Source organism: Diadema antillarum, unplaced genomic scaffold (assembly GCF_040938485.1).
Source record: "Diadema antillarum isolate AM-2024a unplaced genomic scaffold, OU_Dant_1.0 seq00000692_RagTag, whole genome shotgun sequence".
In the NCBI taxonomy this organism is placed as follows: domain Eukaryota; kingdom Metazoa; phylum Echinodermata; class Echinoidea; order Diadematoida; family Diadematidae; genus Diadema; species Diadema antillarum.
In genome coordinates, this window is record NW_027271597.1 from 1,160,764 (window position 1) to 1,175,503 (window position 14,740).

The window sequence follows — 14,740 nt, forward strand, 5'->3', positions numbered from 1 at the left end:
TTAATTGCTTTTCACCCACCCTGTTACAGAGGTATATTTAGAGAACAATTCACAGATTAATTTTGGGAAAGTTTCAACACAGGACGCAGGCCAAGATTAAAAGTAAAATCTTGATATGTAAAAAACAACTGCTTTTGCAACTTCGGCTACTGGATTTCATTTGAAGGGTCCAACCACATATATTACCCATGAATGTTGATCTCATATGTTCATGATGTTTTATGATGGTATTTATATATGTTTGTTTTTCCCCCAGCATCCTGAGGTACAACCGCAACAACACCTTGTTTTATCTGGCGGAGCCGCCTCCCAAGGAGACAACGGAGAGAAACCTGTCTCTCACCAACCTCTTCAACTTCTCCATCGTCCTCCACAGCATGAAGCTGGTGGACGATGCCATGGAGGTCTTCACGGTGAGTTTGACCACCGGTGTGCACCGGCTCATTTCTCTAGGGAAAAGGACTTTTATGAGCACCTACAAATAAAAACTTACTTTCACATTTTGGCGATCTGGAATTATGGGTCTGAAAAGATTCAGCATTGACCACCGGTGTGCACCATCTCTTTTCTCTAGGGAAAAGGACTTTTGTAAGCACCTACAAAAAAAAAAAAAAAATTACTCTCACATTTTAGCCATCTGGAGTTGTGGGTCTGAAAAGATCCAACATCGTGTCAAGACTGCAGGTGTTTGTGATTGATGCGACAGACTTCCACATGATAAGCATACTTTTGGCTGTATTACAGGAAGAGAGAGGTATACGATGCAGAGTTGTCACAAAACACAGAAATGTTTTACAGAAAAAATGAGAGAAAATCACATCACATTGTTGTGCAAGAAGCAAGAAAACAAAATAGAAAATGAGTGAGTTGGGAGAGATGTTGGTGATGAAGATGATGACCACCATGATGAAAGCAAAAATTTGAAATAATTGTTCTCAGAAGTGAAGACAATAATGGAGATTGGAGGTGGTAAAGATGACTCTCATCACAATAAACAATGATCCAAGTGATGATGATGGTGATGATGATGATTTTTTAGAGGTAAAGATGGAAAAAGTGATGATGAGGATGTTTAAGATGGATGTGATAATGGTGATGAAGATTCGATGATGATAGTAAGGTTAAGCCCCTCTTCTTTTTTCAATGCAGGTAAAAAACATCAGTCTCCCCGTATCAATAATGCCCCAAGAGACTTTCAGCGACTTAGTCCTCCGCTTCAACCCAGCCAATGCGTCCCAGCCCGTCTCGGCGACGCTCAAGCTTAGCACCAATGCCTCCGTATTCACAGTTCCCATTTACGCGTACACTGGTAGATTAAAGGTGAGATTTCTTATGCTTTGATTTTGTTTTTTGTTTTTCTTCAATTTTTTCATTAAAAAAAAAATGCAGTGTGCATACTGATACTGATTACTTTGAGGTGTCAAAGTAAGTCCTTCAAAGGTAGGAGGTACATTACAAGCAGTGTATGATTTTAAGAGTCATACTGTGCTTCACGTTTCCTATTCTGTTAGAGAACCAAGCAAGATGATTTGTGTATGTGTGTTCACACACTTATGCCAGTATTTTTTTAGATGGGAACGGAAGGATATGTTTATTCTGGCCATCTCGTAACTCGTAGCCCATTGGTAAGGAACAATCGTTTTTGTTCTGAAATGTGTATAAATCATCACTTTGATGTCTAAATCTTGCCCTATGGACAGATTAGCTATAGATGGCACCCAGCATGTTGTAGTAATGGTTTCGTCCAAAGATTTTATCAAGTGAAGTATGTTTATAGAAGAAACTACTTTGGTAGGAATTTCTGTTGGTCGTGTTACTGTCTGTTTATTATTGATATTTTCCGATTGAAGCAAGTGTTTGTATGTGGAAATATGAGTGTATGAGTAAATTTCTTTTTTTTGACATACATTCCAGACATAGTTCTCTTTACTCTGTGTCTTCTGTTTGTTTTTGATGCATAACAGTTCTCAATAAGCGCAGAGAAGGACAAACAAATAGACTTTGGAACAATGAGTGTGACAGACACACGAACAACCACAATAGAAGTAGTCAACAATAATCCAGTAGAGGTGAGTTAGTAGACAAGACTTGAATATAAATCTCTTTATGAAATACACCATATCCTGCTGTAGATGCAGTATATCATCAGAATAATACTGGCAGATCACACTGTGTTCCATGCTAGAAATGAGACAGATGAATGCTCAAATGTCTTGTTGATTGACCAGAGCTAGTCAACTGTCTCTGATTCCTTTCTCAAGCAGTCCCTGAAGTATCCTCTAAATGTTGTGTGCTTGGAGTTGATCTAAATGCTGGATGCATCAGCAAATTTTACAGGTACTTACATAAAAGAAACTTAGAAATGATGAAAACATCAAGACTTCCTGATATTAGCATTGAGTGAGTAGGATACCTTATTGTGCAGTTGCTTTGGATTATGAATCTTGGCCAGAGGATGTGTTAGCAAGTCCAGTCCATACTTCCTGCCAATTTGTAGAATTTCACTTAAAGGGACGCAGTCCTCACGAAATTAAAAAAAAATATGTTGTTGTTGGTACCTCCAATGAACTACTTTCACCAAAAACAAACTTTCAAATCACCAAATAAGCTTGTACATTTTGGTTGAAAAAGTGTGACTCTGCATGGTGAATATGCTGATGAGCAAGTCTTGGCGGAGAGTCATACGTCATCGATGCACAACTCTTTCCAGCGGTGTTCTGCTCGTCATGCGTACGCTCCCTAGTTATTTATAAATACATGTTTACTATTTATTTTTGTATCAATTGTATATATAAATAAGCTTGAAATATTTTGTTTGAAATAATAAAACCACATATTGTCACATTTTATGAAAAAATCAGATATGATCATTTTGAACACTTAAATTGGTTTTCTGAGGCACGGCTGTCAACTTGAGAGTAGGGCATCAATGACGTTGCACCTTTTGGCAGGCTCTTACACGATCGCTTGCAGGAATTATTTTTTAAAAATCGCGTACGGAGACAATTTTTGATGTCCACGCGTATAAATTGGTGAAAGGTTATATTTTTTACTCTTCTTAATTATCAGTACAGTGAAAATCTCAGGACTGCTTCCCTTTAATAGGACGAGGGACATAGGGTGACTCATTCAGTCGAATATTTCTGAAGGAATACAGAAATGTGGCCCCTAGCCAGAAGAATGCCCCTCTTGGCACTAAAACAAGATTTGAAATGTGTCCTTTGGTGTGTTGCTGTTGCCTTTGACTTTTATGTTTGGTGTAGGAATGTTTTTAATCATATATCAGACTGCTACAGTAGTCCCTGCCCTTGTGCCCCCCCCCTCCCCCACACCCCCCTCCCCCACAGTGCCAGGCTTTCATCAAACAGGCAGTGCAGTACAATGTATCTTGTGATTATTGTGCTAATTAGACTGGTTGTAAGACTGATACACAGGGAAACATGAATTATGACTCAAAGTTGTGCATTCCTGTTTCCAAATCAGCTGGCAATACGAAGTAGTTTTATGGTTTTCAAATACCCAACACTCATCAGCATGAGCTACACAGTGTAATTCTCAAAGGAATGTGTTGCCGAGTGACAGGAAAACAAAAAATATTGAAGCTAATCCAGATGGATAGCAACTGCAGTAGAATAAGTTGGGATATAGGATATTATGGTGTGAGGCAGTTCGTGATTACATATGAAAACCTGTCCAATAGCAACTGACAGTTAACCATCCCCACCCCCCACCCCTTTAAAAAAAGAGTTATATATATCTGAATATGATGATAGTTGCTAAAAACACATTACCAGCCTAGAGGGAGATGTTCCTCCGTTTCTTGCCAAGATGCTAGGAAGAGAGAGAGAGAGACAGAGATGTGATAAAGTGTGATTTTTTTCTGCCCCCAGGTTCCGCTAGAGACGTTTTCCTGTACACTGGAGAAGTGCTTTATGCTGCTGCGGAGCATAGAGAGAGTAGATGACTCCAACATGGAAGGCAGCCAAGACACAGTCATCCCTTCCCACAACGCTGTGAGTATATTGTGATGTCCTTCTGTGACCATTAAAAAAAGTTGTAGCTATTAACCCTAAACAGGCCGGGCTTTTTGGAGGGGGATGTGGGGAGTTAAAGCTTTTCTTATATGTGTGTAATCAACACTGCGCTGTTTGCGTGTAGTTTTTGTGGAAACTGGGGGAAGGGGAAATGCTTAATAACAGAAGGCAAAATAACCAACTGATATTCATATTGCATATTTGAGTTATGTGCAATGAGTTAATCTTTGTTTTGTGAGTGCGAATTTACTGAACGTGACTAAACTTTAAATGAATGGATGTCTTGCTGTCAATATCATAATTTTATCCATCTCTACTGACGAACAAATTGCCACAGACTGCAAAGTCCCCATCCTTACTCTCCTTGCAGGTTGTGATACCAGCTGGTCACATGGCCACATTCGTGGTCACCGTGACGGCGCCCCTAACAGAAGGTCAGTTTATTGGAGAGGTCATCTTCAACACTCCGTTTGAGGAGAAGAGGGTACTAGCCATCCTGAAAACAGTGGAGGGATTCCTCAGCGTCAGACCGGATTATATCACCATGAAACCGTCTTTCCCGGTGAGCAGATATACCCCATATTCACAGATTCACATGTGATGATAATGATGATGATAGAAAGCACGTAATAATCATCATTAATTCTCTATGCACTTGATATCAGAAATGGAAATCTACAATCATTAATGTATGAATTTGTGAATGAATGGAGGAATGGATAGTCAAATGCGGGTATTCATTAATTTTTTGTAGTGAATGGATATGAATTATCATGTGTGTGTGTGTATGTGTGTGTAGGACACCATGATAAAAAATAATCTATGCCCAGACTGCTTGTCTAATATGAAGTTTCTGCTTTTGCATTCAGTGTTTGAAAAGTGTGTTTATATGTGATTTATTGATGCCTATTTAGTGTTTGCATGCAATTCATAGTTGTGGTCATGAATATGTGGAGTGTTTGACATTGACATGATTTGCTCTTTCTGACTCAACATTGTAATGAAGTCCATTTGGGAGCAACATCACGCCGATGAAACACACATGAGTGTAATTAAAGCTTTGACTGTTTAGTGACAGTGGCATGATAAAATACTGTCTAATTATTTGTGTTTTCTATTATTATTAGGGGTACACACAGTCCCAAAGCATCACAGTAACCAACAGTTTCAGTCACCGCCTTAGAATAGAGAGTATAGCATCAGACCCTCCCGACGATCGCTTCTACTACAAGCCACCAGTCAAAGTCACCCAAGTAGAGGTTGAAGCCCATAAAAAGCAGAAGGTAAATGGCTTTGGTTTTAGCAGTGTGTGTGTATTTATGTATGTATGTATGTATGTGTGTGTGTGGGGGGGTTGCTTTGTTCCCTTCTTTTTGATGTGTTTGCCTTTTCTTTATCCTTTTTTATATACAAATTTCTTTCTTTTTCATTCGTAATATTGACAATGTGGAATTTATGTTGTCATAATGAGTGTATTATTTTGTAATTAACTAATTTGTATATTGTTTATATGAAAAAAGAAAGAAAAATAAAAGATTGACAAAAACAAAGAAGTGTGTGTGTCAGTATGTATGTTCAATTGTATGACACTGTATGTGCCCTGTTAGGTAGATGATAGGACTTTCTGGTGAAGATGATTGCCAAGATGGTGACAAAGGGACAGTTTGTGTGATGAATGAGTTCCTGTTTTAGCAGAAACTTTAAATTTTGTTGACATCCTCATCAGCCTTTTCATCGCCGTGGCTTGAATGTTTTTGATTACAGCTTAATAAGTGATTCAGTGGGAACTAATACTTTTCGCGCCTTACAAACATCAGTCAGGGGGGGCATTTCATGTCGGGACAAATTTGCTCTCATCCAATCAGATGCAATTATTTCAGTAGCATTAAACAGTTTGTCAGACAAAATATCTGACAAAATGCTTCGTGAAATGCCCCCCCAGTTCAGGAAATATGATCTGCAGAGAATGCTGCCCTCATTGTCATGAGAGAATTGAACAATGATTTTGCATCACTTTTCCAAGTAGCACTAAATGCTTTAAAACCCAGCATAGCAGATGCAGAATGTATGGATGGTTGCAGTTTAACTTGTACCCAATTCTTTGCCATCTCTTTTGTACAAATGATTATGTATTTTCCTTAAGTATTGCTTATTTGTATGTTCTTCTGTTATGTATCTTTTTCAGATTGGAAGAATAGTCTTTGATGCCAGAAAGTCGTGTGCTAGTGACTGCTATGTAGGGCTGCCAGCAAACTCATTAAGTAAGTGCAGAATAGAGTGATCACCGTGACATGATGACTTACTGTTTGAATGTGGGAGCTGAGACAATCTAGTTACAGTACCACATTTCAGAGACTTGATAATCAAGTCTGAGTAAAATCTAATACTTATGGTATGGAGACAGAGCATGTGAAAAAATGGCACCAAATCTATTTACTGTCTTCCCTCTAGCCTGTGGGAGATTGCTGTTAAAGTGGAAATTTTTGTGGTGTGGAAATCTTTGTACATTTGGCATGACCAGAAACGAGCGCGAAGATTAAAGCATATGAATGTATTTGCTTGTTTTATATTCCACTATGTAATGTCTTGACACTGTGGAATTAAAACACGCAAAGTTCATCTATCTTTAGCAGACCGCGAAAATGTCCCCTTTTGTGGTACAAATCAATATCAATGTAATGCTAAGGACTATTTTATCTGTGCACACTCCAATGTACTCAGTCACTTCATCATAATGTAGTTAATTTGATGTTTTTAGTTCTTATTATAAATGCAGGAAGAGACTGTAGTGATATATGCACTGTGTAATTGTTTCTCTTCAAATGATACAAACCCTTTATTAAATACAAACCCCCATATGGGACTTTGACTTTTATATAGCTAATTTCACTGTTTCTCTGCAGTCATACATAATTATATACCCAAGGAGTTCATGTTGTGTGCATGCTTTGTACTTTGTGCATATTCAGGTAGTAGGGATTTCCAGTTTGTGAATGTGGTAAAGTATATTTTGATAGAATTATATATGCCATTGATGCAGTCTGCAAGAAGTCTTCATACATACTTCTGCCCTCCCAAGATGTTATTGTGATTTTTCCCCTCTCTTTCTGCCATTCAGACCTGTGGTTGTCATCCTTGGCCTTGCTGGATGAGACCCAGGAGATAGACAAGCTGTCCTATAACTACCTACGCAACAAGTGGTACAGACTCGTGGAGTCTGGTGACAGAAGGTAAAGGCAAAAGTAGGGCAGGAAGCAACTTTTTTCTTTTCTTTGTAAGGGACCAGTCACCTCTTGTACATCTCGTGGTGGATTTGTGAGCTGAGAAGTTCGGATGTTACAACCCTTCCTTGTTGACAGAGTTAATGATGCATTTTTTAAAGAGTTGTTGGATTCTTGTGATGCTGTTAGAAAATCTGCCATGTTTATGTGATGAGGGCTCAACACAAAACAAAGAACAATCAAAAGAAAAATTGCAAAGCAAATTGTAACATTTTTTTTGTTCAAAATTGTCCTGTATCATATTCTTTAAATGATGTAGTAAGCCTGAGGAAAGCCAAACACTTTGACAATGATGGCAGAGTTTTGTTTTGCACATTTTACCAAATTCAGTGGCAGTGGACTACGTGTATACCTTTATTCATAAAAAGACACCCATTCTATTTTATTGGTTAGTTCAAATATTTGGCATACAAAAAGTGTGCATCAATTCAAGTATCTTTTTTCCTCTCTTTTGGAACCCTCACCCCAAGCAACATGACAAATAATCCCAAGTTATCAGGTTTTATGATGTTTTCATCTTCACTGCCATCAATTATGTATTAGAAATAAAATTTGCAGCATAGATGAAAGTATAGGTACAATAGTCAAATCGCCTGCACTATGAGCCTGATGTCATGATGATATGAGACAAACCTATGTGGAATTTTTGTTTACTTCCCATTTCAAATGTTAAGGTACTTTTAGAGCAGCATCTTATAAACTGGATGTATCTTGTATGAGGAAAGGCTTCTAGTCCTAGCAGAAACTTCTTTTTTTTTACCATTCCTGTTTGCAGTGCTAGCACTCACAGTGCTAGTATCACAGCAAGGCATGGTGCTGTACAGTATGTCCCAAAAAAAATTACAATCAGATTTTCGCATTGATAACACCCACTATGATTAGACTGTCTAAATGCTACTTCATGGTCTTAAAATATATCATTCTAGCTCTATTTTGCAGAAAACCTCATTCAATTTGGTTAAGCGGTCACAGAGAAATGTGGATTGTTGTAAAGCATGTCATGAGTCTGATTCTTTCAAGTTTAGCACTTCGATGCTCTTGTGTGTGAATACAATAGACAGAACTTGGAGGGAAGAGACTCCTGACATCCTCTACAAAATTCCTTATTTCTCTTTGACCACTGAAGTAAATCGAATGGGGTTTTCTGTAAGATTTAGGCAATGAGTGATAGTTTCATACCCTGAATTTTTATTTAGATTGATTCACTATTTTTAAAGATATCATTGCGGAGGGTACCGTTGTAATTTTTTTGGGGGGGACATACGGACTAAGAGGAACACTGATTTATTCTGTGGTTGTCTAGTAAAGCGTGGTTAATTTCCTAATTGCAGTGTGAATACAACCATGTACCTGAACAGCAACCTGGTGAAGCAGATCCCAATTCAGGTACAGGCAGAGCTGGAGTGGCCCAAGCTAGCAGACAGAAGAGAGGCCAGGTTCCCACTCACCTACATCGGAAACACATCGGTGAGCACTCTAACTACTCACTCAGACATGTAGCAGACACTGACACAGATCATCCAGACACTCACACTGACCACTCAGACACAAACTACGGACACTGATCACCCAAACACAAACTAGACACTAACACTGATCGCCCAGACACTCACACTGATCACTCAGACGCAAACTAGACACTGATCACTCAGACGCAAACTAGACATTGACACCGATCGCCCAGACACAAACCAGACACATTCACAGATCATCCAGTCACTCACACTTATCACTCAGACACAAACTAGACACTAACACTGATCACCCAGACACTCACACTGATCACTCAGACACAAACTAGACACTGACACTGATCATCCAGTCACTCACACTGATCACTCAGACACAAACTACGGACACTGATCACCCAAACACAAACTAGACACAGACACTGATCACTCAGACACAAACTAGACACTGACACTGATCGCCCAGATACAAACCAGATACATTCACAGATCATCCAGACACTCACACTGATCACCTGACAAACCATGCACACACTCTATAATACCAAACAGACAATGACATGGGCTACAGACTTTACTCAGACAACATACTCATTTAAATACTTTCCTTGATTTTCTGTGTGGACAGTCATTGTTTCATATGGCCATTCTCTACTAAAACTTATTTTGAAAACAAAAAAATCAAACTTCTTGATATTTTTGTTGTCTTGATATTTTTGTTGGTGCTTTGTTACAGGTAGCCATGTTAATCATGGTTTAGTCCTGAAGGGGTGTTCCTAACATAATTTGCAATGTTAATCAGCTGACTTATGTTTGTGTAATGGTATTGTAACCCTCCTTGGACCTGTTGACATTGTACATTAATACATCGTCCCCAGGACTGAAAGAGTTCAATTTCTGTGAGACTGCAGCTGTACTAGTGAGGTTTGTCTCCCACACACTGACATGTGATTAATGTACAATTGTATCTGTCTCTTTTCTCTCCATTTCCCATCTATTTTTCCTGCCTGTCTGTATGTTTCTCTGCCTGCCTGTCTGTCTGTCTGTCTATCTATCTATCTACCTACCTATTTGCCTGCTTGTCTGTCTGTCTGCCTGTCTGTCTGTATGTTTCTCTGCCTGCCTGTCTGTCTGTCTGTCTATCTATCTATCTATATACCTATCTGCCTTCTTGTCTGTCTGTCTGTCTGTCTGTCTGTGTGTCTGTGTGTCTGTCTGTCATTCTTTCTCTGTCCATCCGATCAGACGACGGAGGTGGTGTTGATGAACCCTACAGACAGACTGGTCATAGCTCAGCTCCTTCCCATCTCAGCCTACCAGGACCCAGCTGGTGCGCTGGACCTCCTCACAGACAGGTAAACATTGCATGCACTTCATTAGTCAAGTGATTGATAGTAAACATGAAAAGTACTTACAGAATAATGAATAACTCATGCAGTGTGAGAGTAACAGTATAGATGTGATTCATAATCTAGAGTAGATCAGTGAGAATGGATGCGTGAGTTCAGTTTGGAGTGGTGCAAATATGTAAGCTGCAGCCAAGTGGTATTAACACTGTTCCAAAGTTGATTTAACTGATAGGTTGCTATTTTAAGTAAAATGGGTTAGTGATGATCCTGAATTGGCACCATTTTCCCCCCATTCCCCCCATGTGTCAAATGACATTGAGTCATGCATCCAATTCTTCCCCCTCCCCCCCCCCCCCCCAAAAAAAAAAAGCAGAAAAAAAAGAAAAAAGAGCAACGCATTACCATACACCATTTTACCAGAAATGTGCTAGATATTGTACAGATTCATAACTCCGTAGTGTGAATGAATGTCAACATGTACTTAATAGTGAAAGTACTTTTACATGGTATACTGTAATTGGCCAGTCAATTTCAGAAATTTTGAGGTCCATTGTATAGGATAAACTCGAAAGTGCATTTATAAATTTCTTCAATTGTCAAAATGATTTGATGAGCTAATTTGTTTTTTATAGATGAAGTGAAAAAATATATAGTATGCACTAGTCAAAGAATAATAGAAATAGGTTCAGAAATACAGTAGTTATGTAGAATATTTCTTCTCTTTTTTTTGTAGGGGGGGTGGGTTTTGGTGTTACATTTGGAAAGAAGACATTGTTATTTGTAAGCAATGGAAATTTCTCTGATGTGGCATTATTTTGTTTGTTTTTTTTTACACATTATTTAAGCGACACTACCTCATGCATTTTAAAACTAGTACGAGTAGGATGCAAGTATGTGAAATCAGTACAATTGACTATAATTCTTTTGTCTTCTGGATGAGAATGCATGTGATTGAGAAAAGCTGCTAGATGTGAAAAGTTTGAATGCTTTTTGACATTAGACCACATTGTATGTCTTGTAGGTTGCTAAATTATTATTTCTTTTTATCCTTCCCATTTCTCTTAACTGCATTTCAACCTACCAGCAATGAGCAGATGGATCCCGAGTTCATCGAAATAGACGATCCTAGTGTGTTCTTTTTAGCAGATGTTAAAGATAAGGTGAGTCCAAAGAATTAAAAATACACAGAATTGGAGCGTGTTTGAATCATGTGAACCACTGTCACCAGTCTCTGATGTTGGTGCTGTCCAGCAGAACATAATGATTTTAGTTCGTTGTTCTCTAATTTGTAACTCTTGAAGTATGTAGTAAAAATGAATGTGTGCCTCACTGTTGTTTGCTGAATCTTAGAAAAACATCCCAACTGATGTTATTGTGTATCACATTAAAGACCAAAACATTTCAAGATTCTATAAAGAGAACCATGCAATCAGACGTTTGACATTTTTCTCCCCATGTAGCTTACAATGCTTCCTTTGATGTTATTTATCAGTAAAAGTATAGATCTAAAATAGATTTGTATGCATGACATGATGATGTTGATAGCAGTGATTAGATACCTCTTGTTCGTAGCCACAATCTTAAAGGTCAGTTAGCCTGAATGCAGGGGTAACGTCTCTGTAACTGACATCTCAAGACCTGCATTGGTGTTGCACCTCTCCTTACCAGAGCATAGAAACTGATGAGTAGTTAGAAAAGAGAGTCCCGTAAATGTCGTGTCCTATCATACCTCCATTTGTTTTTGTTGTGCAGTCGTCACCAGGAAAATGCCTGAAGTCTCACAGAGAGGCGGTGGAGAGCGCCACTGGCGTGACGCCGAGTGCCGATGCTACCGTGGTGGCCCTCAAGCCACGCCAGAATGTCACCGTGCACATTGGCTTCAGACCAACGGACACGAGAGAGAGATATTCCCTCATCCTCATCAGGTTAGAAGCGCCCCCTTTTGAAGTAATTTCAGATGCTGTCTTTTCCCCATAGAAACAAACCTAATGACTCCTAACTAAAGTTGACGCTCTATTGATTATCACTTGGCTAATGAGAAACAGGTTTGTCATTTAGGGACAGCATTAGGAGCTACAATATCTCTCAGGCAACAGCAAAACCACTTTCATTTTATATCGCTGAAATTGTAATAATCACTATCACTCATGAAATTCGTAGCAGTTATATTTTATAGCTTTGTCTATACATTTTGATTTTTGTAAATACAAAATGGGAATAAGATATTCTGCATTGTCAATACACCCATTTTTGTCACATTTTTATGTTTTAAAGGAAACAACAAAAAGGAACTGATAGAAATTCTGTGTGTGCTTCTTTCTTACGAGACTTCCCCCCCCCCCCCATCTCTGTTCCTCATACTTGTGAGTTTTAAAGAATTTACTGGGAGTACATCAGTAGCTTGCAGTATATCAGTGATGAAAGAAGAAAAAAAAACAAACCAACTGTTACGGTTTCCATAGGAACAACCTGACGGTCTTGGATGCAGTGGCAGTGCAAGGCCAGGGCGGGGCAGGGGAGCTACGCCTGAACAGCAAGCGCCCAGGGGTGAACAGCAACCTCCTCTTTGAGCTCAAGAGTAGCCATCTTGTTGATTGCAATAGTAAGTTCCTCATTTCACTGCAAATATTGTGATGCTGCTGTGTGAAAAACATTAATGTGGTTTAATGAGGATGGATGTGATGATATTCGTTCATACCATGGCACTGATGATTTGTCCTTCTTGATAAAACTTGATATATAAAAGAAATGAATTTTATAAACATGAATTCTCTCTCACACAGGAAAAATGAAAACTGAAGTTTGCATTAAACTCACTAAAAGCCTCATAATCACCAAATTCATGGTCATAAAACCGATTAAAAAATGATCAGTATACTGATTAAACTGGTACTTTGCGTTGTTCTGTGATTGACATGTCTGCCAAAGTGCTTTCTTTGCTGATTAATACAGATGTGTGGAAACTAACTGCTAGTGAATGGAGCTAATCCACTTGATCCCCATTGTGCCACTGTGACCTTCACATGGGAGTGAGGCACATTGTTAGGCCCGAGTGTGCTGGCGAAGTTATAAGCAAGTAAAGTATGGAGGAATTGTCAGAGTATTGAGGCAGGAGCACAACGTGATACAGCTGAGTGGCTGGGCACATCACAGATTGATAAAGACCGTATGATGAGACCATCAACAGTAGTCTGTTAACATTATGTGGAAAATGTAGAACAAACTGCATGGGACTTGCTACCCTCTCATGGAAAATAATTGGTGGCATCAAAATGTTACAAAGCTCAAATCTTCTTGATTAGTTCAGTTTGGTAGTAGATTGTCTGCATTGATATGTAGGACTTTTATTGAGCCTTTGTTTTAAACAGTCTTGAACTCAAACGGGATAAGCGTGATAGTAGATTGTTTGCATTACTCTAGAGAGATACATTTAGTGAGTTAATGTTCAATTTGATGAGAGCCCTCTCCAATCTTTTTTAATGGGAAAAAAAAAATTCTAGTGAAACTCATTTGTGTTGTTGCTTGTCTTCAATCAAAATCAGAAACATCTCCCAAGGCGAGGAGCCCTCCCAACTTCACCGTGAAGCGTACCTTTAACATGAAGAACACCGGCCAGCTACCGCTGTCCATTGACACCTTCCTGATTAACGGGAGACTGTGCGAGGGCTTCGGCTTCAGGGTGCTGCAGTGTCGTGCCATGGAGATCCTGCCCAATGAGACCAGGAGGCTGGATATAGCGTGAGTCTTAATATTCAAATCAGGCAGCTCTCATAATAGATTAAGTCTTCTGGACCGGCATTTTCTTTCATAATATCGACATTTTGTTATAGCCCGATGCTCTTTGTGTTTAAAGACGTATTAGTTTTGGGACCTGAATTGTCACTTTGTTGTAAGCAAAATTTTGTCTTGACTGTGTTGGTTATAATGGGAGTGCACTGTGAGAATAAGGAAGACTGTGTAGGGAAGACTGTGTACTATCTTGGTAAATTTGGAACAATTTTGTTTGATTTTTTTTTTCAATTTTTCCACTTCATCGCTTCAACACCCCTCCCCCTCCCCCAATCTGTGAGTGCAGTTGCGGGTTAAAATGATGAACACCCTCTGTCCCGATTCTGAGATAGGCTTTGTGGCCTATCACTGTGCATCACTTATTTTAACTCCCTGTTAGACATTCCTGAGCCAACCAGGACTCGGGCAAGTGGTATCCAAGTAATATCTAAGTGGTATCCTAGTCTGTGCTAATCAATGTAGTGGCAGAAGTTGTACCAATAGACCCAAGGGGATCATGGTAATATGATGTCCAGTGCTTTTCTAACAAGCCCTTTAGGAAAATAAAATGAAACAAATGCTCTCCTTGTATCTATCATGGCAGGTTTACACCCGACTTCACCCTGAACCGTGTGACCCGCGAGCTGGAGGTGGTGGCGTTCACCGGCGAGACGCTCTCCTTCACGCTGATAGCCACCCTGCCGCCAAACATGCTGGCCCCTTGCACGGCCGCCCTCCCCCGCCCCCACTGGGAGATCCCCCTCCACCTGCTCTCGGTCTGCCTCATGACGCTGCTCTTCCTCGTCATCGTTGCCGTCTCCTACCTGGAGATGGTGCGC

The 14,740-nt window shown here is 39.5% G+C and overlaps 1 protein-coding gene across 1 annotated transcript in view; it reads left to right on the forward strand.

Moving 5' to 3' along the window:
• Positions 1 to 14,734, forward strand: part of LOC139737408 (transmembrane protein 131-like) — a gene marked incomplete at its 3' end in the record, with an annotated part of 69,717 nt that extends 54,983 nt beyond the window's left edge. The window contains exons 12-26 of the mRNA XM_071648085.1: positions 257 to 413; positions 1,150 to 1,320; positions 1,965 to 2,069; positions 3,891 to 4,013; positions 4,405 to 4,596; positions 5,162 to 5,317; positions 6,220 to 6,301; positions 7,153 to 7,264; positions 8,647 to 8,782; positions 10,030 to 10,139; positions 11,218 to 11,293; positions 11,886 to 12,058; positions 12,596 to 12,735; positions 13,676 to 13,871; positions 14,506 to 14,734. Coding sequence (XP_071504186.1) covers positions 257 to 413; positions 1,150 to 1,320; positions 1,965 to 2,069; positions 3,891 to 4,013; positions 4,405 to 4,596; positions 5,162 to 5,317; positions 6,220 to 6,301; positions 7,153 to 7,264; positions 8,647 to 8,782; positions 10,030 to 10,139; positions 11,218 to 11,293; positions 11,886 to 12,058; positions 12,596 to 12,735; positions 13,676 to 13,871; positions 14,506 to 14,734 — 2,158 coding nt within the window. The remainder of the gene's footprint in view (positions 1 to 256; positions 414 to 1,149; positions 1,321 to 1,964; positions 2,070 to 3,890; positions 4,014 to 4,404; positions 4,597 to 5,161; positions 5,318 to 6,219; positions 6,302 to 7,152; positions 7,265 to 8,646; positions 8,783 to 10,029; positions 10,140 to 11,217; positions 11,294 to 11,885; positions 12,059 to 12,595; positions 12,736 to 13,675; positions 13,872 to 14,505) is intronic.
• Between the last annotated feature and the right edge of the window lie 6 nt (positions 14,735 to 14,740).